Raw genomic sequence first — 23,499 nt, 5'->3', positions numbered from 1 at the left:
CACGCGCGAAACATCTCGTTTGTCTTCACGTTATTATTCTCAGTCACGTGATTATAGTCGATTGTTCCTTTAAAAAGCTTTTCTTTACATATATATTGATTTGATCGTAGCCATGCAACTTCTCTCTGTTGATCAAAGTTTTCAGTTCTCTTAACAAGGATCTCCACGTGCCAGTTACAGCTCGTAACGTGTTTGTTTAGTCGTTGGTTTTTTTTCACAGAAGGTAAGCTAGTTGTTGTTATGTTTCAAAATATTTGTAGACGTTTCTTTATATTTAAATAATTCTGTTTATCATGAAATTAAATTAATTGGGTTTATAAGCGCTTAAACCACTTATATGTACTTTCGTTCTTTTTCCCTGATGTCAGTCTTTATTCTTAAGTTTTGACTATGTTAAAATAATAATAATTTACATCCAGTTAAAGTTCAAGATATTTCGTTTCTAGGCATGTAAATTTATACCGCATCAATTGTAAGAATTACACCACTAAGTGATACATTTATCCAACTGAGTGTTATACGCAAATAATGAACTTTGATATTATAATTAGTTACACCAAGATTAGATGTCTTTAACACCAGAAAAATCATGTCTTTGGGTTAAAAGACGTTGTACCTAATAAATTACATAACCTTTAATACAGAATACTGTGCGAGTTCCATGAACCTTCCAGGCATGTACTGATTATCACCTTTCATTCCCGTGCAGGCCCGACATGGACAGGTGGTTAAGGCACTCGACTCGTAATTTGAGGGTCGCGTGTTCGAATCCCCGTCACACCAAACATGCTCGCCCTTTCAGCCAGGAAGGCGTTATAATGTGACAGTCAATCCAATCATTCATTGGTAAAAGAGTAGTCCAACAGTTGGCGGTGGATGGTGATGACTAGTTGCCTCTCCTCTAGTCTTACACTGCTAAATTAGGGACGGCTAACGCAGATAGCCCTCGTGTAGCTTTGCTCGAAATTCAAAACAAACAAACTTTCCCGTGTAAAATGCTATTTAACAGAAAGGTTCATGTTTCTGCACTAGTTATATACGATACGTAACCATTATCATATTTAAAACAATTTATATTGATTAATGTACAAAACCAACTTAATGAAGTGAGGTAAAATATCATAAAATTTTAATAAATCGAACATAGCTTTCGAAATTTGACTTTTAATGATAATTGTACAAATTACTATTCTAGCGGCGCTTCGTGCAACATTACAGTCATTTCTGTTACGTCATAGTGACTGTAAATAGATACATACCCTTTTTATCCACATGTGTCATGTGATAATTTTCTCATTGATTAATAAACTTTTAAAACATCGCCAACAAATAGCTGTTGTTATGACGTAATACTTTTGTTTATATTAAGAGTATTTTAACACTTTAAAAGTTTCTATATCTTTTCATATGTGTGGTTTGGTTGTTTACAGATTTAAATGGTATTGTTCTTTATACATTTTCACGTATTTTTTTTCTTCCAAATAAAATATTGATTAAAATTTTGAAATGTACAAATTTTAAGACTTTGATTCTTTTCGTGTTAATAAACAAGTCAACAACTTGTGGCGTGTATATATAACTACGGTAATAGAAAACCTTAAAATAAACCAAAGTTTCAACCTGTAATTTAATAATTCTCCTTTTTTTCTGTTTCAAAAGCTTACATAACCCCAATAATTTAACTACATAACCCCAATAATTTAACTGCATAACTCATACAATAAGTTAACAGGTTTTAATTCACCGTATTTGAAATAAAACGTATTGGACTTCAAACGTCTAACTGTTTACATTTGTACTACCTAATGTAGTCACTTTGTTTTCATAGTGATATATAATAGCTAAGAATTTACTACATTGGTCTACAGTTGAAAGTTCTTATATGTTACCCTTTGTACTTGGTTACACGTGTCATTTGAATACATACATTTATATTGCGGGAAGGTGATGCAAGCACAGGTGGTAAGTGTTAGACGAATAAAAAACTGTTGTCGTTTGTGTAACACTGCACATCAAGGAAGTGTACTTTACGGTTATTTTAATCGCATTACAGCGAAAGTTTGTCAGTTTTCAATAGAAATGAAGAATTATGAATATTTTTTCATATTGTAACTTGTTAACGCTGTACGATCTTAAATCTTACTGCAAAAAATTTAAATTAAAATAATATTACAATTTCACACTATTGTAAATTGTGTTCCTTAAATACAGAATCGTGTTGACTCATGTAGAAATGTTAGAACTTAACTTTATGTGTTAACATCACAACTTTTGTGATGTTATTCTCTTAATTTAACCTCTTTGATGTATGGACTAAAGTCAAATTACACTTAGATTTTTCAGTTCCTTGTTTAAGATCTACATTTCCCTACGTAAATGAAAATGTCTATTCAGGCTCATACGAAATCTGTGCTATACTACATAGGTTTAAGAAAGAAACCTTTCGGGCATATCTTAAGTCTTGACTTTCAAATCCAATGATGCATGCTTTAAGGAAATCCAGGATTTAAGTTTTACTATATGCTAGCAGAGACTCGCAAAATATTATCGGTCATATCAAAATTTTTGTTGCAACAGTAATTATTTAAATACAGAATTTCTAGAATGCTTTAAAATAATTCTAATCATAGACACCGAAATTTGTAAGTCCACCTGTCTTACAGTTAACATTAGTTAAACTTTTAAGCACAGCTTTTATTTAATAGAAAAAAAGATAAATTAAACGTGTGTACATTTTTTGCTTTAATTTAGTTAGGGCTAAACATTAACATACTTAATATCATTACTAAACAAACGTGTTTAGTTTTTCAACGCTTTAACGTGAGACATTTTTTAAAAACTTTAAAATTTTAATTAATATGGTTTTATACAAAACGTCTACTTTATACACGACTTTTGTTTACATCTGTTGAAATGAAAATGTGGCGCGCATGCGCAATTAGATAGCACGGTGCGCACGCATTTTCAGGAATGTCAAAAACTGAGTAGTATTATAACAGTTATTTTAAAATACTAATTCCAAGAATACGTTTGCAAAATACGAAAACGGTACACATTTTGTACATTTTAGTCCAAATATATCTTTAATTTTTGTCAGTCGTACACTACTCGCTTCTAATTGACATATAGCCAAATATTTAAATTACGTAATAAGTATCAGATGCTACTACGTTTTACTGGTAACTCAGTTTTGAGATATATGTAAAGAGTGTTTGCACGTACAAGCATATTTACGCTGTGCTACTTATAGTATTACAGGCATAGCCTATATGTTTAGGTTACAAAATGTAAAACAGGCACGTCCTCAAAATTGTAATTTTTGCTTCTTTAAAACGGAACATTTCAGGTGCATTTCTCTTATTTTTAAGAAGTGTTGTTGCTCATTATTTATTTGCAATTTCCAATCAAAAAAACAGTAATATTTCGAAACAACAAAATAGGCTTGGCGTGGCTAAATGATTTATATGCTTGCACAGCAAATTTGAGGATTCGTGGTTTGTGTTCTGTTGCCGAAAAAAAAAAATTCCGGTGGGTGGTGTGTTATTAATTTAGTTCTAGTCTATAAGGTGAGAATTAAAGACAGTTGTGCACAAATGACCGACCTTTCAAGTATCTGCTTTGGACTTAAAGTCTTGAAAAAATCAAACCAAATCTATAGCAGAATGTTTGTCACGGTCCTAATCTATACTGCACAAATTTTAATAATAACTCGTGTAAAGTTTTTTTTAAAAGTGTCAAATATTGCATCTGTAGAAATGTTTTTCAAACATTGCCTAAATAAATGAGATACTCGAAAGTTTAAATAGGACTTATGAAAAACAATTATAGTTACTATTTTTTTCGTTTCTTATGAACACATAACTGATCGTGAAATACAAGCTCATTTCCTGTTATTTATTAAACTACACTTACTTCATGCTACTTTTGTTTCGCGTTTACTTTGTGTTATTCAAAACGATTTTGAATGAGCTAGTCGGTAAATCACACCACATGACAACTACAAACACAAAGTCTCGAAATACTCCAGAAGTGCATTTTGAAGTTGTTTGTCATTTGGGAATGGTATGTAACAGACCTTTCCGACACAAAATGTCCTTACAGTTGGGTCATAAAGATGTTTTAAGATCAGGCGTTTACAGTTTCCAGGATGAGGATATTTCTTCTTATTTGTATATTGGAAAATAAATAAATATGGATCAAACTGTGAAACCAGGACCACCCAGCTAAAGACCTGCAACAAGTCATACCCAAGCCATGGTTAGCAAAATGGGGCGTCTTTTAACAGATAATAATCTAAAATCATAAATATCATTGGTAAAATTTGTTCATGTCACCCACAAAACAGCGCGAAATATAGTTAAGCAAAAATCTTCGTATGAAAGACCGGCATACGTCACATGTATGCATAAATTTCCATGGCATAATTATTCAATAGTCACATATCTCAAACGGCTGGAGATGGAAAAAAAAAGGTGTCCATGCTCTTTCATACAAGAACATACCGGTCAAATCACCACACAGCGCCTATGAGTGATTAGGCTGTTAAAATTAAATTGGGAACAATGTTCCCGTACACTAGATAGTTTATGGAAAACATGCAGGGAAGAGTGGTATGCTATGAAAACTACACACTTGCGACGGAACATTTTGTACTAAAAATTACGTTATAGGTTTGTCATTAAAAGACAAGGTCGTCAGATAGAGTATGGTCGAAAGTCGCAACATGGAGTGTAACAACGTGGTAAGCCTCCAAAATTGTTTTAATATAATGCACTCAACTTCAAACTATCGAGTGTCAGAATGTGAATTTGCTTTAGATATATGATTAGGAATTTAAAATGAAACAAGCAGAAACTGCTTTGATTTCACTTTTTTGATCTTGTACTTTTTAGGCAAACTTAAAATGCTTTTTCAGTAGAACTGTTTGTTTATAATAGAAGCATTTATAAAGTCCTTAAATGCACCCAGTAAACATCTAAGTAGAAAAAACTGTTGTAGCACGAATTTCTTCAATATAAAACAGTTTCATTTATTCCACATAATTGCTAAGATACTTACTCACTGATTAAGTATCGCAGAGCCAAACAAGAATTTTGTGTTTAATATTTGCTTGTTTCTATTATAAAGTAACATAAGAAAAAACATTAAACTGTTTGTAACAACAGTTATCCACATTTCATGTACACAACAATCATCCAGCTAAAAACAGTAATATCAGAATGAAATTAGGAATGATATAAATATCAATATAAAGCACAACACTTTCTCTATCTACGTAAATGTTTATTTCAAAACAATTTATTTTATCACTTGGCCCAGTGATAAAAAAACTGCAAGCTATCCATTGTTATTTACTTTCTTACGGCTACCTGTAGAAATAAAAACTAGTTTGTTAAAAAATGTAATAAGGAAATTAAAAAATTCCAAACAACAACGTAATTTATTTTTAAAATTGTGGTGAATAAGATACCCATTGTTTGTTTGTTTCTTTTCAAAAATAAAAATGTAGGTGATAAAATTGTCTGCTGGCGACGTCAGAGTACACAATATTTCTAAAACATAATAACGTATATCATATGTCTGCTGGCAACGTCAGAGTACACAACATTTCTAAAACATAATAATGTATATCATATGTCTGCTGGCAACGTAAGAGTACACAACATTTCTAAAACATAATAACATATCTCTGCTGGCAATATTTCTAAAACATAATAATGAATATCATATGTCTCCTGGTAATGTCAGAGTGCTCAGGAATTTTTATATGTAATAGTCTATGTGATATGCCTACTGACAATGTAAGAATACGCAACATTTTTCAAACAATATCATAAGTGTTACCAATGCTACAGTTCTCAGTATTTTTCAAACTCGGTAATGTGTATAATATATGTCTGTTGCCAATGTCAGGTTACTCTACAGCAGCAGAAACTTGAAAGAAAAATCATATAGCTGTTAAACTGAGCAAAACGTTAGTCCAAATGATCCACATACTGAATTTGTAGATGTTAAAACAAAAGTATTATAGCAACACAAAAATGGTCGATAAATGGACATTTTTTTGCATTTGTTTTAAACTCTATTAAAATACAATTGCTCAACACGCTACTGCAATCTGTAAAGTACCAAGTAGAAATGGAACATTGTCTTCAGTGATATTTTAAATTATCTACACTACAACACTTCTGAGATAAATTATCTACACTACAACACTTCTGAGATAAAGCCTTTTGTATGGCTCGATATTCTCCGTGTACTGAAAATGAATCGCGGGCCGGCTGCAACCCATGTAGTTTACACGTCCAAAAATATCCTCAAAAGTTTTAAAATAAGTAGCCTATAAAGTGTGTTGTTTTTATATCGGTTACTACGAGCATCAAAGTCCCTAATTCATAGTTGGTTGCAAAAGGGTATTTTTTCTTGATAGTGACGTCACATCCTGTTTTAGCAAACATACGCGCACTGTTGGTCATGTCAGTTTTATACGATCTCAATAGAAGACCCAACCACAACGGCTAATTGTTACTTTAGTGAAATGATAGTGCTTCTAAGTTACGTATAATCGATTGTATATCACCAATAGTTCGTGTATTCATTGGTGAACTTCCCAGTCCACTAAGCCTTACTGGATCTCACCATTAAAGCTTTCATTACCATGACAACAACCGACACAACCATCTGTCTCCCATCTTAATTCCTTCCAAGAAATTAGAACTTTTAGTACATAACCTTTAAACACACGTATTATGTAAAGAAATAAACCCTCCAAACACACATTGTACTAACACAAAAATGATAAGATAGTACATGTAAAAAATAACGTAGCAATAACAAGTGAACGTCATACATAGAAAATGCTTAAAAGGGAGAAAATACGGTGACATTAGTTATAATTTCATGATACCTAACACCATCTAAGAATAATTCGTGGATACTATGTAACCTTTTCAGTAACAAGTCAATCACAATGCAATAAACATAACTCAAAACACGATATTTTAATAGAAGAAACTGGGCCATTTAGAACATTCTAACAATTAAATATATAAATATACATTGCAGATGGAATACTGTTTGATCACACAATAATATATTATTATATCACAGTTAAATACAAGAGTATATAATAACTATTTATATAGTAATAAAACAACACAAAAATGAGTCCTTAATTATGTTAATATTTATCTCAGTTAAATGTGTTTTAAAATGGACAACTTGTTTTTCTACATTTATAGCTTAGGTGTATACATTGACGAACATTTTAGCTCATTCGTAGATAAGTTGATAACTGATACGTCATCAACAAGAAAGGTAAAGTCACGTACACATTCATATACAGACATCTGAATACGGATATAATTACCGTTAATTTATCAAAGCAGAGAACAATGGATTCATTGGCACAAAAACATTCAAATATTGAAGTGGTTAATGGCTGAATTATCACAAATCAAGACGAAAGACAATGTCAGATATTAATTAGTTGAATATAAAAGAATAACAGTGAATGGTTAACTGTCACATTATTAAGAGAAAGGAAATGTTTTGTACTTTACAAAAACCAGAACGCGAAAGATCATAACCACATATTTTGGGGGTATAGTCATATATATGTTTGATCTTCAGGTAACTGCTTTCAGTTACCAATGACACTAATTAAAATAGTAACACACCTCATGCACTGACGTCGAAGAACAACATCAATGTTTTTTAACACTTTAGTTACTGTTTTGCTTTTGGAGTTATGTACAAAGCTACATAATGTACTATCTATGCACTACTAACCACGCGTATCGAAACTCGGTTTCTAGTGTTGTAAGTCCGCAGACATGCCCCTCTGCCACTGGAGAGCGAACACTTTAAGTAACGATAATACGTTGTCGATTACACTGGACAAAAGTTCAGTACATCATGCACTATCATCGAAGTATAAGTTGTTTTAATATGAGCAGAATAAAAAATGATAACTAATGTGCTATCAACTAAGGAAGGAAGAATTGTCATTTTTCCGTGAATGCAATAAGACAAATAGAAATCTGCACTAAAAATAAAAAGGAGGTATACGTGTTGATACCAATAACTAACACTAGAGGAGTTGCAACCTTCTCCTACACTAGAGGTTTTAATTCTTAGGCCCCACTAAAGGAAAGATGGCTCATGAATCGTTTTTTTGGATAAGGTGTAATTTTTGGTGCGATATTGCGGATGACCAGGCAGCAGTATGAATGTGTACAAAAGTTCAGACAAGGTAGTAAAAACGGTAAAGAATTTGATCGTAAATGAAAATATCAAATTGAAAGATGTTTAGTGACTAAATTGTAAGTGGTCAGAAGTTCAGCTGAGGGTGGACGTCTGAGTGTTGTGACAACCCTAAAACAACAACTAATTATTACCTTGATCAAATGACATTGTAGCCTTAAGTATAGCTATGTAAGATGAGCCCCCGATTAAAATGCACCAAACTATTTTAACTTGTAGACCTTTCCGCACACTGCAATGTACGCTGAATTAGTTCTCGTTATACCTCTCTCATTTAAGAATGACTGAACAGATAGCAAACTAATGAAGAAATACTACATGCGAGACTTCCACACAAAACAAAGTCAGCGGATGAATACACACACATATATATACTGTATTTATCTTGTAAGGTTTCCTCATTCAATCACCAAAGGACCTTCTAGGGTTTCATATATACAAAGAGCGGTATTAAAAAGTATTTAAGCAAAGTCTACTTATAAAACTAAATTCAGTGTTGAACGCAACAGGATTCTCGCGTTGTAAGTCCATAGATACACTGCTGTACCATTAGGGGGCTAGACAAGAGTAGCCCAAGTGTGATATCTGAAAACAAACTTTTATCTTTTTGAGACATCTGAATAAGCGATTAAACTATTTATGACATTTTCTCAGTGAATTTAGGCAGTAATGTTTATAGTTAAAATGCCATGTTAAAAGACTGTGTTCTGAAGCCGCTTCAGTTTTACATCATATGTTGATGGTGGTGTTCCACTGAATGACATATTGTGTCGGCCTGGCATGGCCAGATGGTTCAGGCGGTCCACTCGTGATCTGAGGATCTCGAGTTCAAATCCTCGTCGTACCAAACATGCTCGCCTTTTCAACGATGGAGGTGCCATAATGTGACGGCTAATCTCACTATTCTTTGGTAAAAGATTAATTTTTTAGGGAGGGCTAGTGCAGATAGTCCTCGTGTAGCTTTGCTCGAAATTCAAAAACAAACATATTGTGTCATACTTAGTTGGCATTTCAGTGAGTTTGTGCACGGATTCCTGAGTGATTGATTACCATTCTTCTTTGAGTATTTCAAAAAGCTCATTTTCCGTGTCTGGTTTGCGATTTTCCATTAATCGGTTTAACTCAGCCCATAAATATTGATATTAGGTAATTAACCTGGCCATTTCACAATATCAGTTCCCTTATTTCTAAGATATCTTTTAATGGCTCCACAGTTGCAGAGAAACTTGTTTGATAATTTTGTAGGCTAAAGGGGATAAAAAGATCTAAGAAACTATAGTAGGTGAACAGCACCTTTCATTAGAACTAGCTGGGATATCCGTACCCTAAACGGAAGTTATGTAAATTCGTGATTAATGGAAGGTTGTCTAAGGACATTTTTCCTTTATACACAATTTTGAAAAACTCCAAAATGCCTATAGAAACAACAAAACATAAAATGTGAAGCCGTAAGTCTGCATGTATTTCCCCATGCCAAATTTTGTGAAGATCCACCAACAGGGGCGAAGTACTGGTTAAAAAAAGGCAAAAACACTCATAAAAACTGCAAAATTGAAATTTTATGTGTATTTTCTCATAGACCAAATGAACCTCCATATCAATTTTGGTGAAGATCCATCTACACCCTGCGAAGTATTTATATGGACGTACAACAGACATGACTATTATATTTATATAGATGGCGCCAGTGCATTGATTAGCGTGTCACGTATTCGTGACGTCATACAAGCATCCTGAGAATGAAAAAATAAAGTTTTCCGTGATAGGAAACGGGAAAATTGTGATCCCTGCTATAAATCTACATGCACACAGGATTAAAATTTCGCGAAATTGTGGGGTTGCACATCGCGTAGTAAACAAGTCTATCGGGTATCATATGAGCAAGAGTTCCATTATAGTGTGATATATAACTAAAATCATGAAAATTCAGACATGCATGAAAGCCAATGTTAGAATTATGATTTCAGACCATATTTGAACACATCTCATCAAATACGTTCCAAAAATGCACAGTTTTACATGTTTTCCGTCATCTCATAAAAGATAACAAATTGATAACATTTTCAAGAGGATTCACTTTTTGTTCATCTCCTAAAGGTCCTCTTATTTTCGTACCTGGAATGACATAATGATTAGAATCTCAACTGCAGATTCGAATCCCTCTTACCAAACATGCTTACTCTTTCATCGTGGGGAGATTATAATTTGGCGGTTAGTCTGACCATTCATTGGTAAAAGCGTAGCCTCGGTGTTGGCAGTGAGTAGTGTTTACTAGATTGCCTCCCCTCTACTCTTTCACAACTAAATTAGGGACGGATAGCGCAGATAGCCCTCACAAACCAAATCTCATTTTAATGACAATATGCTGTTAATTTTTTAATAATACATACTTATAATAATTCATTTAAATTTTTTTATTTTTGTTCACAATATGATTATTTTGAGTTGTTTTTTGTACGTACCAGCTCTTTTTGTTCTATCCTAAAAATAAAGCAGAATTTTATCGCAGCGAATCCAAGAGGGTCTTGGGAATTTCCGGTTGACAAAAATGAACTTGGAGTAAGAGCTGGATGCCATTGAGTATTTTTATCGAGCCCTGGTGATTTTTCACTTTTAAATGAATAATTTTCATTCATAGACGGAAAAAAACGTAAAGTTATTAGATCTAGTGAAACATTCAAATGACATTTTATTTTACTGCATTATATAAATCATGATTTGGTATTGGGGAACTCACTAGCCTTATTTCAAATAAACAAAATATGCAACAACAAGTTTTCTTCAGCTTTTTAATGACATACGTAGCCTTAAGCGAGCAAGTTATGCAGTTTGTTTCTAATTCCTTTTGACATGATTAACACAGTTTCTTTGTTAACTGTTTAATATGGTATAACCATTTGTAAAGGTAACTTCTGTGTCTGCCTCAGGAAATGAATGATGTTGATGGTATATTTAATACAGCGATGAATAACCCTGACAACCAGTTTAATTAAGTTGTAAAGTGGGTCTGGTATGGCCTAGCGCGTTAATGCGTGCGCTTCGTAATCTGAGGATGGCGGGTTCGCATCCCCGTCGCGCCAAATATGCTCGCCCTTTCAGCCGTGGTGCGTTATAATGTGACGGTCAATCCCACTGTTCGTTGGTAAAAAGAGTAGCCCAAGAGTTGGCGGTGGGTGGTGATGACTAGCTGCCTTCCCTCTAGTCTTACACTGCTAAATTAGGGACAGCTAGCACAGATAGCCCTCGAGTAGCTTTGTGCGAAATTCCAAAACAAACTTGTAAAGCAAGATCTTATTTGAAAACTTTTTTTTTTCAAATGTCGACAGAAGAACAAAATAATTAAAACTTTCTTGAGAACAAAAGACCACAGAGTATTCCAATAATTTAATAAATTATAACAGGTAATATATAAATATTCCTTTTTTTATTTCTTACAGCGATAATAAAATTTCAGTTTAATACTACTATATTTCCCTGTCTAGTTTACGAATGAACTAAAATTTAAAAATAAACCAACACTCTAATCAGTCATAATCGGTTATAACTCCAATTCTTGAACCTCAAATCCTAAGCTAAAGTAGTTTCTACCTCTAGTTAATATGTAGAAACGTTAAAAATTTTGTCAGTTTCTCAACTATTTTATTTCTACAATGATGTACCATGTTGAAATCTTATTTTAGTAAATATTCTTCAAAATTTGTCCAATAGGTCTAAAGGGTGGGCTTGTTCGTTTGTTTGTTTTTGGAATTTCGCACAAAGCTACTCGAGGGCTATCTGTGCTAGTCGTCCCTAATTTAGCAGTGTAAGACTAGAGGGAAGGCAGCTAGTCATCACCACCCACCGCCAACTCTTGAGCTACTCTTTTACCAACGAATAGTGGGATTGACCGTCACATTATAACGCCCCCACGACTGGGAGGGCGAGCATGTTTGGCGCGACACGGGCGCGAACCCGCGACCCTCGGATTACGAGTCGCATGCCTTACGCGCTTGGCCATGCCGGGCCCGGGGCTTGTTCGTACTGTACACATTAAAATGTTGCATTTACTTGACCAAGACGTCATGAAGATGGTAAATGATTGTAATGAATATAAAATAATTTTAGTGCGCAAAGACATCAGGATCATTTTCTCTTCCTCCAAACCACCTTCTATGAACCACTTATTAAGAGCTGAATTCTGGTGAATATCTTTATTGAGCTATGGTGAATTTAATTAACCTTTAAATGAATAATTGTAATCAATTGAATAACAGCGTAGTTTATTCAGTATTATCATTTATCCAAGTGTTTCTTCTTGCGTCTCTTGCGGAACAATATTCCGCCACGGAATTGTGTTTCTTTAACTGTATAAACTGTTCCATTATTGTTATTCTGTAATATTTCTGTTCTCCAACAAGCTTTGTGTATGTTTTTCTATCTCCCTCATCCCACGTTCTGAAAGTTTAATCTCAACTTTGTTTACCGTTTCATGAAAATGGATGAACTTAGCGGGGATAGAGACTAAACTCACACTAAAGAAATACGTCACTTGTCCAACATTCACCAGCCTGTCCGAGACGACAGTAATGCTGAAGGTTTCACAAAGAAATGGAAAACTAAAAGTAATTAGGAAACGATGGATGTTGATGTATATCTTTTACACACACCCACATAAGCCTTTCCTTTCTTTACCGTATCTTTTACATTTCTATTTGTGGAGTTTTACAGACAAGAGTGCTCCTCAATAAAGATTAGATTTATTATTTATCTATACTATAACCAATACTCATTGGAAGAATTGACGAGTATTGTGTTTAGCACAGCTTTTTGGTCCAAGTAACTCTATTATTCTGACTATTGATACTTTAAAAAAGGACAGCATTTATCAAATTCAAATATGTAGATGAACTTATAAGTTATCATGTGTCATCAAAGTGTTATATTGCATTTTTTATAAATTTTTTATAATAAAAAATGTAAAAGTGGATATTAAATTTTGTCGGTGCGTAAATTCACTAAGATGTATAAAAGTTAATATATTTTTGTAAGTAGTATTTTAGGCTGGATATTAAAGCAACTAACAACATAACGAGCGTACATATTATCTCAAAAAATCATATGTTTACAAGAAAACATGTTTTGATTTGGTGAAGTGTGTACCATCAGTACGAACAGTAAACCAGAACACTAACCATGTCATCTAATATAAATAAATAGTGTTTATTGTGGTGAAATGTGTGCAGTTTTTAATGCTAGACGAAAAGATTAAACATTTTGAAAAGAAACAGAGAAACCATAGAACAACTACCGCATCTTACATTATCCCACCATTGTTGCTCCTGAGCAACAGTTGAAAAATCATCCAGATATTTTGAGACCAACTGAGGTTATCTAATAGACGATAAATCCAAATAACCTCTATGATGCTACATTTTTACCGTGGTTGTAATTGTCTTCTCTGATGGAACAATGAACAAATTACTTATCTTTAAAAGTAGATCATCATGCGATAAACAAACCGTGGATATTAAAATTACTTCTTTAAAAACAAGGCCTTGGCAAAGGCTAAATTATTCTTCGAGCTGCACATTTATTATCAAAAGAAGTTACAGAATAAACTGAATGTGACCAAGGAAAACGAGGTAAGGAGGTATGATGTACATTTTAACTCTTATGGTGGGTTTTTCTTTTGTAATTATATTACCAATCGACATATGAAATTTCCTTTTAGTGGGGGTTCAAGGATTCTGCCAAAAATAAAATGTTATAATATGTTAATATTGTATTATTATACGAGTAATAAAACAGTACTCTGTGTGCCAATAATGTGTTAGTATTATGGCATAAGTTTGTTTGTAGTTAAGCACAAAGCTACTCAAAGGACTATCTGTGCTCTGCCCACCACGGGTATCGATACCCGATTTCTAGCGGTATAAGGCCACAGACATGTCGTTGTGCCACTGTAGGCGTGATATAAGTAACAAGACAGCACTCTGTCTTAATAAGTTGTTAAAAGTGTCTTGCTATCAAGCGCTAGGGATCTAGGCATTTAGCTCAGATAATACATCATTCACTCGCCTTGTGTGCGAAAAGTCTCAGACTCAAATCTGAGGCGGGAAAATGTATTGTGAATGGTAAAAATACAAAAAAGAGGAAAATCGTTTTATTCGAATATGAAATGAGTTGTATGTTAGAGTTTATTACAATTTTGTGGGACAAGAAGTTGCTTTACACAACGAAGATGGATTTAAAACACCTAATGAGTAAACAAACAGTCAAAGCTAAACGAAAGTGGAAACAACACCAGTACACTCTGATTGGCTGTTAGCTCGCTTGAAGACATAACCTTTCTTTTCTAGTAGCTGAAGAAAGTCCCTCAGAAAAAACAAAAACATATTAAAAGTGCAGCCAATCAGTTTCAGAGAATTCTATTCTGTCTAAATAAGTGTATGTCAACAATCCCACACTACATGAGGGGAAATTTCCAGAAAAATATGCTTGCCCCAGACCATTGGACTCTAAGCAGTTGTCCAACACAAACATATGTACTGAACTACAGACTACAGTTATGTTTTTCATAAGGCATTGTATTAGGCCTATTATACTTTTAACGCTATGTTCGTAACCTAATACCTTAAAAACATGGAAGAGTATATAATAATTGTTAGTAATTATAGATCGCTTTTTCCCATTTTGTTCGAAGCCTGGACTGTTGAAAATTTAGCGAAATATTCACATATATAATAACTATGCTTAGCTACTGTGAGACAAATGGGTGTGTGGTAATAAATCACAACATATTAAGGCTTTAGAAGAAAAAAGTGTAAAAAATCATTTTTACTGCATTTAAGTGAGAGGATGTATTAATGAGTAAGATATCCTTTTCTATATATTAACTAAGTGAGAGGATGTATTAATGAGTAAGATATCCTTTTCTATATATTAACTAAGTTAGAGGATACATGAATGAGTAAGATATCCTTTTCTATATATTAACTAAGTTAGAGGATACATGAATGAGTAAGATATCCTTTTCTATGTATTAACTAAGTTAGAGGATACATGAATGAGTAAGATATCATTTTCTATATATTAACTAAGTTAGAGGATACATGAATGAGTAAGATATCCTTTTCTATGTATTAACTAAGTTAGAGGATACATGAATGAGTAAGATATCATTTTCTATATATTAACTAAGTTAGAGGATGTATTAATGAGTAAGATATCCTTTTCTATATATTAACTAAGTTAGAGGATGCATGAATGAGTAAGATATCCTTTTCTATATATTAACTAAGTTAGAGGATACATGAATGAGTAAGATATCCTTTTCTATATATTAACTAAGTTAGAGGATACATGAATGAGTAAGATATCCTTTTCTATATATTAACTAAGTTAGAGGACACATGAATGAGTAAGATATCCTTTTCTATATATTAACTAAGTTAGAAGATACATTAACGAGTAAGATACCCTTCCTATGTATTAACTAAGCTAGAGAATACATTAATGAGTAAGATATCCTTCTCTATGTATTAACTAAGTTAGAGGATACATTAATGAATAAAATATCCTTCTCTATGTGTTAACTAAGAGAATACATTAATGAGTAACACGATATAAAAACCTTATAACCTGAGCGCTTTCGTGATGAGTTACATGTCATTCTCTATATATTTACTAAGTTTGAGGATACATTAATGAGTAACATATTCCCCTCTATGTATGTATACTTATAGATTTTATGAAAATGTTGTTGGATATCTTTGTTAGTATAATTAACATTCACTTGTTATAGAATGTTAAACTTATACAGCATACTGACGTTGAATTTATTATTATTATTTGTCAGTAACAAAAATGGATTAATATTTTATAATTATATGAGGAAAGCTATTGAATGATAGCTATCAATGCCTGTACCTCACTTAGTACTTCTCTGTACTAGCCTCTTCAAAAGTAGCTTAGTGTTAAGTCTGAAGGTTTATAACGCTACAAACGTGGTTTAAATACCTTTCGTGATCGTGAGCACATCATAATCCATTGTGTAGCTCTGCGCTAACAATAAAGTTCAAGAAGATAACCATGCGAAGCTTCTCCAGTGGCTGGCACAACAGAATGTCTGCGGACTTACAACGCTAGAAAATGGGATTCCATTCCCGTGGTAGGCAGAGCACAGATAGCCCATTTTGCAGCTTTGCGCTTAAATCTAAACTAACTAACCACGTGAACTGAAAATCGTTAGTAACATAGGCTTTTATTATTTATTAGTCACATTACTGAAAGTTAAAAGAAAAAGAAAATTCATTTTTCGAAACTTACAACAGTAACTGTGTGGTTGATCCTAATTTACTTTTTCAGAGAGACTGAACAGGCACCAGACATAACATCAGGAAAGCCCAGGTCCAACTAATTGCTTTTCTGACTTCCCGTTTTATCATTCTCTCTATTGATTAACTCCGTGTCTCTATAGCTATCCGATGAAAACTAGTTTTAATCTTCAATAGAGAGGAAAAGGGCTGTTACGTTAATGACTCAAAAAGGGGTATCAGTTCTTCAGAAATAACTCAGTTCCATGCATGCAATTTCATACACACAATTTATGAAAAGAAAGAAGATACAAACACAGGAACAACAAACGTGTATTTACAAGTTTAACCAGCAAATACTATGTGTACAATGAACTAAAGTATGTATTAACCTTAGGGATGGCAGCACCATTTGAACTGTAACATTATTTAAGTTATCATCAAATGATTTAGGCATGGCACATCAAAATAACATTGCCAGTAACTAAATTGTATGGGATTACAATATTATATCAGTTTATGCTTCAGGAAACCTGCTATTCGTTATGGGAAATTGAACATTATGCGACATCTGAAGGGCATTACTGTAACTATTACAAGCCAGTGAACATTATATTTCTTCCGGGGAACATTCTAGTATTCATTCACTGTCAAACTGAGCACGTTATGTAATTTCACACCTCCAGTCCACGTAACGCATGTCTAGTTTCAAGTAGCTTTCAATATCCCTGACGTATACTGGATATCATACAAGTTCTGGTTGGCATTCTAGTGTCAATTACATTAAACTGGACATCAAGTGACAAATGGATAAGATTTTATCCATTATGCAAAACTTGACACTATTTAACTTTTAGAAGACATTCTAGTGTCTGTTACGAAAACGTGAACTTAATATTGTGTAATTTCTTGTAAGAGTTATATGTGACTAGATAATATACTATTTCCGGGTAAATTCAAATATCCGTTACGAAAACTGATCATGCAAATTCTCGATATTCCACCATCCGTCACGTTAAGACTTCATTCTCCTTCCGTAGACTCCACACAGTGTCGATGAATATAAGTAATCCGAAGAATCCACTTCATACAGTGTAGATGTATATAAGTTATCCGTAGAATCCATTTCACATAGTGTAAATGAATATAAGTGATCCGTAGAATCCACTTTATATGGTGTAGATGAATATAAGTGATCCGTAGAATTCACTTCACATAGTGTAGATGAATATAAGTGATCCGTAGAATCCACTTCACATAGTGTAGATGAATATAAGTGATCCGTAAAACCCACTTCACTTATTGTAGATGAATATAAGTGATCCGCGGAATCCACTTTACATAGTGTAGATGAATATAAGTGATCCGTAGAATCCACTTCACATAGTGTAGATGAATATAAGTAATCCGTAGAATCCACTTCACATAGTGTAGATGAATATAAGTGATCCGTAGAATCAACTTCACTTATTGTAGATGAATATAAGTGATCCGTGGAATCCACTTCACATAGTGTAGATGAATATAAGTGATCCGTGGAATCCACTTCACATAGTGTAGATGAATATAAGTGATCCGTAGAATCCACTTCACATAGTGTAGATGAATATAAGTAATCCGTAGAATCCACTTCACATAGTGTAGATGAATATAAATGATCCGTAGAATCAACTTCACTTATTGTAGATGAATATAAGTGATCCGTGGAATCCACTTCACATAGTGTAGATGAATATAAGTGATCCGTGGAATCCACTTCACACAGCGTAAGTGAATATAAGTAGAATGATAAGTAAATTAACAGAGGCTCACAGTTAAATGAATCTGTGTTGATAAGTAAATTAATAGAGGCTCACAGTTAAATGAATCTGTGTTTATGCCACATAAAAAAACAACAACACTTATATCCACAAGCTCTCATGAACAAACATATACATATATATATTGTGTAGCCTTTAAGTATTCTAAACAACAAAGAACAACTATTTCTTACCAGCTTATCTTAATGCCTAAAACTGTGGTGCACGTATATATATAATGCTTGTTTTATAGCATTTCCCAGGAGAAATCTTAGAAATAGGATAATTAGTTGTTTTCAAAACTTATAGAACAGACAAGCCATTAGTGGTGACGTACGGTGTAGTTTTTTTATGATGGATTTACTGTTCACTCGGTCTATTGATTTACCCACCACATCTGGTGTACAAAAAACGTAACTGGAGATATGAACAAGTAATGTATACACATTTACTGACAAAAGTTCCCAGACAGGCTGATTTTTACTGAAATAAAAGCAAAATAAAAATTTTGCGTTTTTGTTTTTTTATTTACAGTAAGTTTAAACGTAGATCAAAAATAAAGTTCACTATTTATTTCATCGATGAGGCCAATGCTGAGGTCCACGGAATATAGGCACCATTTACAAAGATTTTAACTCGTGAACCCAGAAAGAAAGACGTTAAACAGTGACTGATATTAAACATGTTATCTCTCTTACTTAAAAGCATATAAAACAATAAACAATACTGTATTGATAAAGGCTTCCTTCTGTATAACTTCTTCGATAAGATAATGGTTGTAGTCACCACAAGTACTTGCTACATGAGAAGCTTTTTTGCTTCAGAATAAGAGATTTACTTAACTAGACTGCGGGAGATATTCAGCACGACTGTCGTTATATTTAATATTAAGAGCGGAAGGTCTTTATGATAACATATATTTTCGAATCCTGCCTCTCGTGCTACGTCTTCGCGCAGCACAGGCTACTTTAAAATGATAGTGCTTTCTTGGATAAAGTACGCTCACAAAACAGTCGCATCTGGTTTTGTTGTCACTGAAACTGATTAGTTTAATTTAGTTAAGAAACAGAACTTCGGTCTCAATGTACGTAGTGTTGTAACAAGAGAAACTCGTCACAAACGACGAGTAGCGGCTGCTGTTTGGTTAGACATGTTTCAGTCTTCAAATTTCATTCTTTTTGCACTGGAAGAAAATATCCCATAAAATATAAAACGTATAGTAATGTGTAATTAAGAATGTAAACTTCATGAGTTTAGTTACATTACATGTTCTTCAAAAGTGTAGTTAGAATTATGTTGAATAATTTAGGTACATTCTATGTTTCACAACACTCGAGTAAGAGAAAGGTTAGTTGTATTCCACGTCTTACAACACTAGAGTGTGTGTTTTCTTGTAGCAAAGCCACATCGGGCTGTCTGACTTACCGCTGTACTAGTGGGTTGCCAGCACTAAAGAAAGAATTGTATTGAATAATTTAGGTGCATTCTATGTTTTACAACAGTATAATAGGTTTGGTTAAGTAAAACTACTCGAGGGCTATCTGCGTTAGCCGTCCCTAATTTAGCAGTGTAAGACTAGAGGAAAAGCAGCTAGTCATCACCACCCCCCACCTTGGGGCCCTTGGGCTACTCTTTTACCAACGAATAGTGAGATTGACGGAAACATTATAACGCCCCCACGGCTGGAAGAGCGAGCATGTTTGGTGGGACGGGGATTCGAACCCGCGACCCTTAAATTGCAAGTCGAGTGCCTTAACCACCTGGCCATTCGGGCATCACTATAAGAAGAAATGTTACTATGGATAGTTATATTCCACGTTTTACAGCACAGAAGTACGAACAGTATCGATGTGTTTAGTGGTACTTCAAGCTTTACAATAATGTACGAGAAAATATACTGATGATATTTTCTACGTTTTACAGCACTATAATAAGAATTATATCAAAGAAAAATACAGATTTTTATTGAAATTAAAAAATATATACTTGTAGTTTAAGAATAAAAAATACATCTACATACTGAGTATAAAAATATGTACTTTTACAATTCACACACAATGTTTTTAAGTATTTGCCCTCTTATCTAAAGTGCTGTCAAGCTTCTTTCTTATAACTTTTTGGGCGCATTCTAGTCTTAGGTAATACTGTTCTTACTAGTTTTTTTATTTGACGTAAAAAATCATTCATTAAAACTTGAATGTAGATAATACTAAGTAAACGCCTGGTGATCAATTCAAACTCTCAAAAAATTTAAAACTATTTTTATTCTCTTTTCACTAGAAGATTTTTATACTCTTAAAGGAAAAAAAACTTGAGTTAAATTACTTCTTTACAATTTAAAATACTTGGTTCATTATTTTTAAAACTTTATTCACATAAGCTGGGGAGAGGTTATCATCGTTGCAAATCGTTTATGTGTACAACACTGGCGTAGATATATTAAATTAATATGAAAAAATGAAGATTTTTGTTTTAAACTTGTGCCCAAAATTTGATTACATTATATTAAAATGGTTTTGGACCCTCACCACGTCGTTATAATCAATTTTACTGTATCCGGTCATGTTTTATGTTAATACTCTGCATCTTGACGATAGCCATGCAAAGCATTTTACCTTACAAGAGCCCCCGTTATCATGTCCAAAGCACACCACTCCTCCGTGCTTGCTTTCCATGTTGTATTTAGTGTTCGATGATGAAAGTTTCTCAACGTCCTTTTCAAGAGCTCTTAGGCGCTACGTCCGGTAATTTGGCCGATACCTTTCCGCATGGAATAATATTAATAACCATTTATTTTTTCAGTTGTTTGAGGTATGCAACGGTTGAACGGGAGGTATGTTTACACGCCTGGTTTTTTGTTGTGTACTGTTACCTTTGGTAGGTGGACGGCTTTTGCCACGACCTTTGTATTCGTGAATTTTCACCCGTTTAAAGACGCTGAATTTTACTTATCACAGCTGCGTTACAACTTGTTGCAGGTTCTTTCTGGATAATACTGGTGCCTCAACGTATTCCACATTCTTATATTTCCCGATGTCATTTAGTACAACTTAAAATATGAGGGCGTTATATGACAGAAATTTATTGCTAAATTTTATTAGTGTAGAATAAACCAAATAAAAGCAATGTTTGGTAATTATATTAATTAAAACTACTTACTGAGTGTAACATTTGTATTTTTGTTTGTGTTGTATAACGTTTGATTTTCATTTTTAGTTTTTTGAAATTTAGTGAATAGTACAATTTTTGTATTATTTTCTGGTGATATTAATTCAGATATACATATCATCAATCAATTAACATTTAGCATGATTCATTTATTCAGTCAAAAAGACCCCAAAAATCGTTACGTTTCTTTAGGATTCTTTAAAACATTTAAATTATGTTTATTAGAAAAACAAAATTTTGACAAAAAGTAACGTTATAAGGAAACCAAAAACAGTTGTTTCTCTATTATGAAAATATCCATTCTAACTGCAATGTACGGGTATTTATATTCTGTGGATATTGTACTAAAGTGTTCTTTTTCTCTCTATATTTATATCAACAGTATCTTATTTACACGGTCTCAATGAACTCGACCAACATGCCTGTGAAGAAAAAGAAAGCAAAACTGTGCTGCTGTTTTGCCAGCAACGACCTCCCTGAAATAACGTATCATGTTGTAGAGAATGGGGGTGTGGTAAGCCTTCAGCCTCAACTTCTCACTCCTACACAGCCAGTCCCAGATGAAGAGGAACTGGACGAAAAATTTTCTGAGTTGGTTGTAAGAGAAATATATTATTTAAACCAAGTTTTTTGAAACATTAAATTAGTATTTTAACTACAATTAGTACTGTTTTTTGTAGGTTTATTAGAATGGTCTCTTCCTAATCGACTCGGTTCATTCTTCTATAATATAGTGTCCTGGCAGTTATGGAACTCGATTACTAAACATGTTCGTCTTTTCTTCTGTGAAGACGTTATCAGGTGATGATTAATCTCTGGTTGGTGAAAGAGTAGTCCAAGAGTAGGAGATGATTGATGTTGACTGTCTGTTTTTCACTTCTAAATTAAGTAAGGGTAACGCAGATAACCCTCGAGTAGCTTTGCGTGAAATTCAACAAACAAACAAGAACTGCATCTTATCGTCCATTTTGTTTCTTACACCAAAGCTACTTTTATTTCAGACTAGTGAAGCATAATACAATTAAAATAAAACAAAATATTTACATGTTACACCTGTTTCAATAGTAATATGTTTTAAAATTTGGGAGTCATAAAAAATAACCTCGGGTTGTGATGACTGAAGCCAACTGTGCATAAAATGAAAACATTTAAGATTTATTATTTTTGTAATACTATACCTCCCCTGCTAGTACAGCTGTAAGTCTACGGATTTACAACGCCTAAATTAGGAGTTCGATTCCCTCAGGTGATAGTCCGATGTGTTTTTGCTATAAAAACACACACATTTGACAGTACCAAAATAGAAAATACATTTTTATGTACAGAGATTTGTATATACTGTAGTGTATAAGTTTTAATAACGTTGAGATTGAACTACCCTTTCAAATAATTCAGTTGACTATTAGAATTTTCTTATGGTGTTTAAAACTTTTTTTATAGAGGTTTATAATTTGTTCAATTAAATTATTAATATCATACCAACAGTTATGTTTAACTATGTAATCATCACACTTCCATGTATAAAGGTCTTTATTTTGGTGGTTTTTGTGAATTCCTGTGGAAACCAGTAGAGGTCTGTTACCGTAGTATTTACTATTATCTACAAACCAATTAAACAAACTTGTATTTTTTTCAACACTGTGATTCATTATTTTTTGTGGAATACATATCTTCAGTGACATATTTCAAATTACATTTTCTTATACTACCATTGGTAACACTTTCTAAAAATTGTTAGCTGTTTTGAGATTTGACCTTGAAACGGCTGCATTACTTTACCACCAGTTTATGGATGTAGAGTAAAAAAAAAATCTGAATACACTCAACCTGTGTGTTGTTCACTGGTTCCTTCATTCTTTTTAAATTCTCTTTACACACACAAAAAAGCCCCATTATTTGTTTTTTAAGTTAACGCATTAATAAATAATGGTCGCTTTTGAGGTTCGGCCGGGCATGTCCCAACAATTAGAATC

At 33.3% G+C, this 23,499-nt stretch overlaps 1 protein-coding gene across 1 annotated transcript in view; it reads left to right on the top strand.

Moving 5' to 3' along the window:
* Positions 1-23,499, top strand: part of LOC143229627 (disheveled-associated activator of morphogenesis 2-like) — a 103,355-nt gene that overhangs the window by 40,607 nt on the left and 39,249 nt on the right. The window contains 1 exon segment of the mRNA XM_076462216.1: positions 21,909-22,124. Coding sequence (XP_076318331.1) covers positions 21,930-22,124 — 195 coding nt within the window. The 5' untranslated portion in view covers positions 21,909-21,929.

The sequence above is a fragment of the Tachypleus tridentatus genome, chromosome 10 (genome assembly GCF_004210375.1).
Source record: "Tachypleus tridentatus isolate NWPU-2018 chromosome 10, ASM421037v1, whole genome shotgun sequence".
Lineage (NCBI taxonomy): Eukaryota > Metazoa > Arthropoda > Merostomata > Xiphosura > Limulidae > Tachypleus > Tachypleus tridentatus.
Note: the sequence above shows the minus strand (reverse complement) of the source record. Positions and strands in the feature narration are given on the sequence as shown.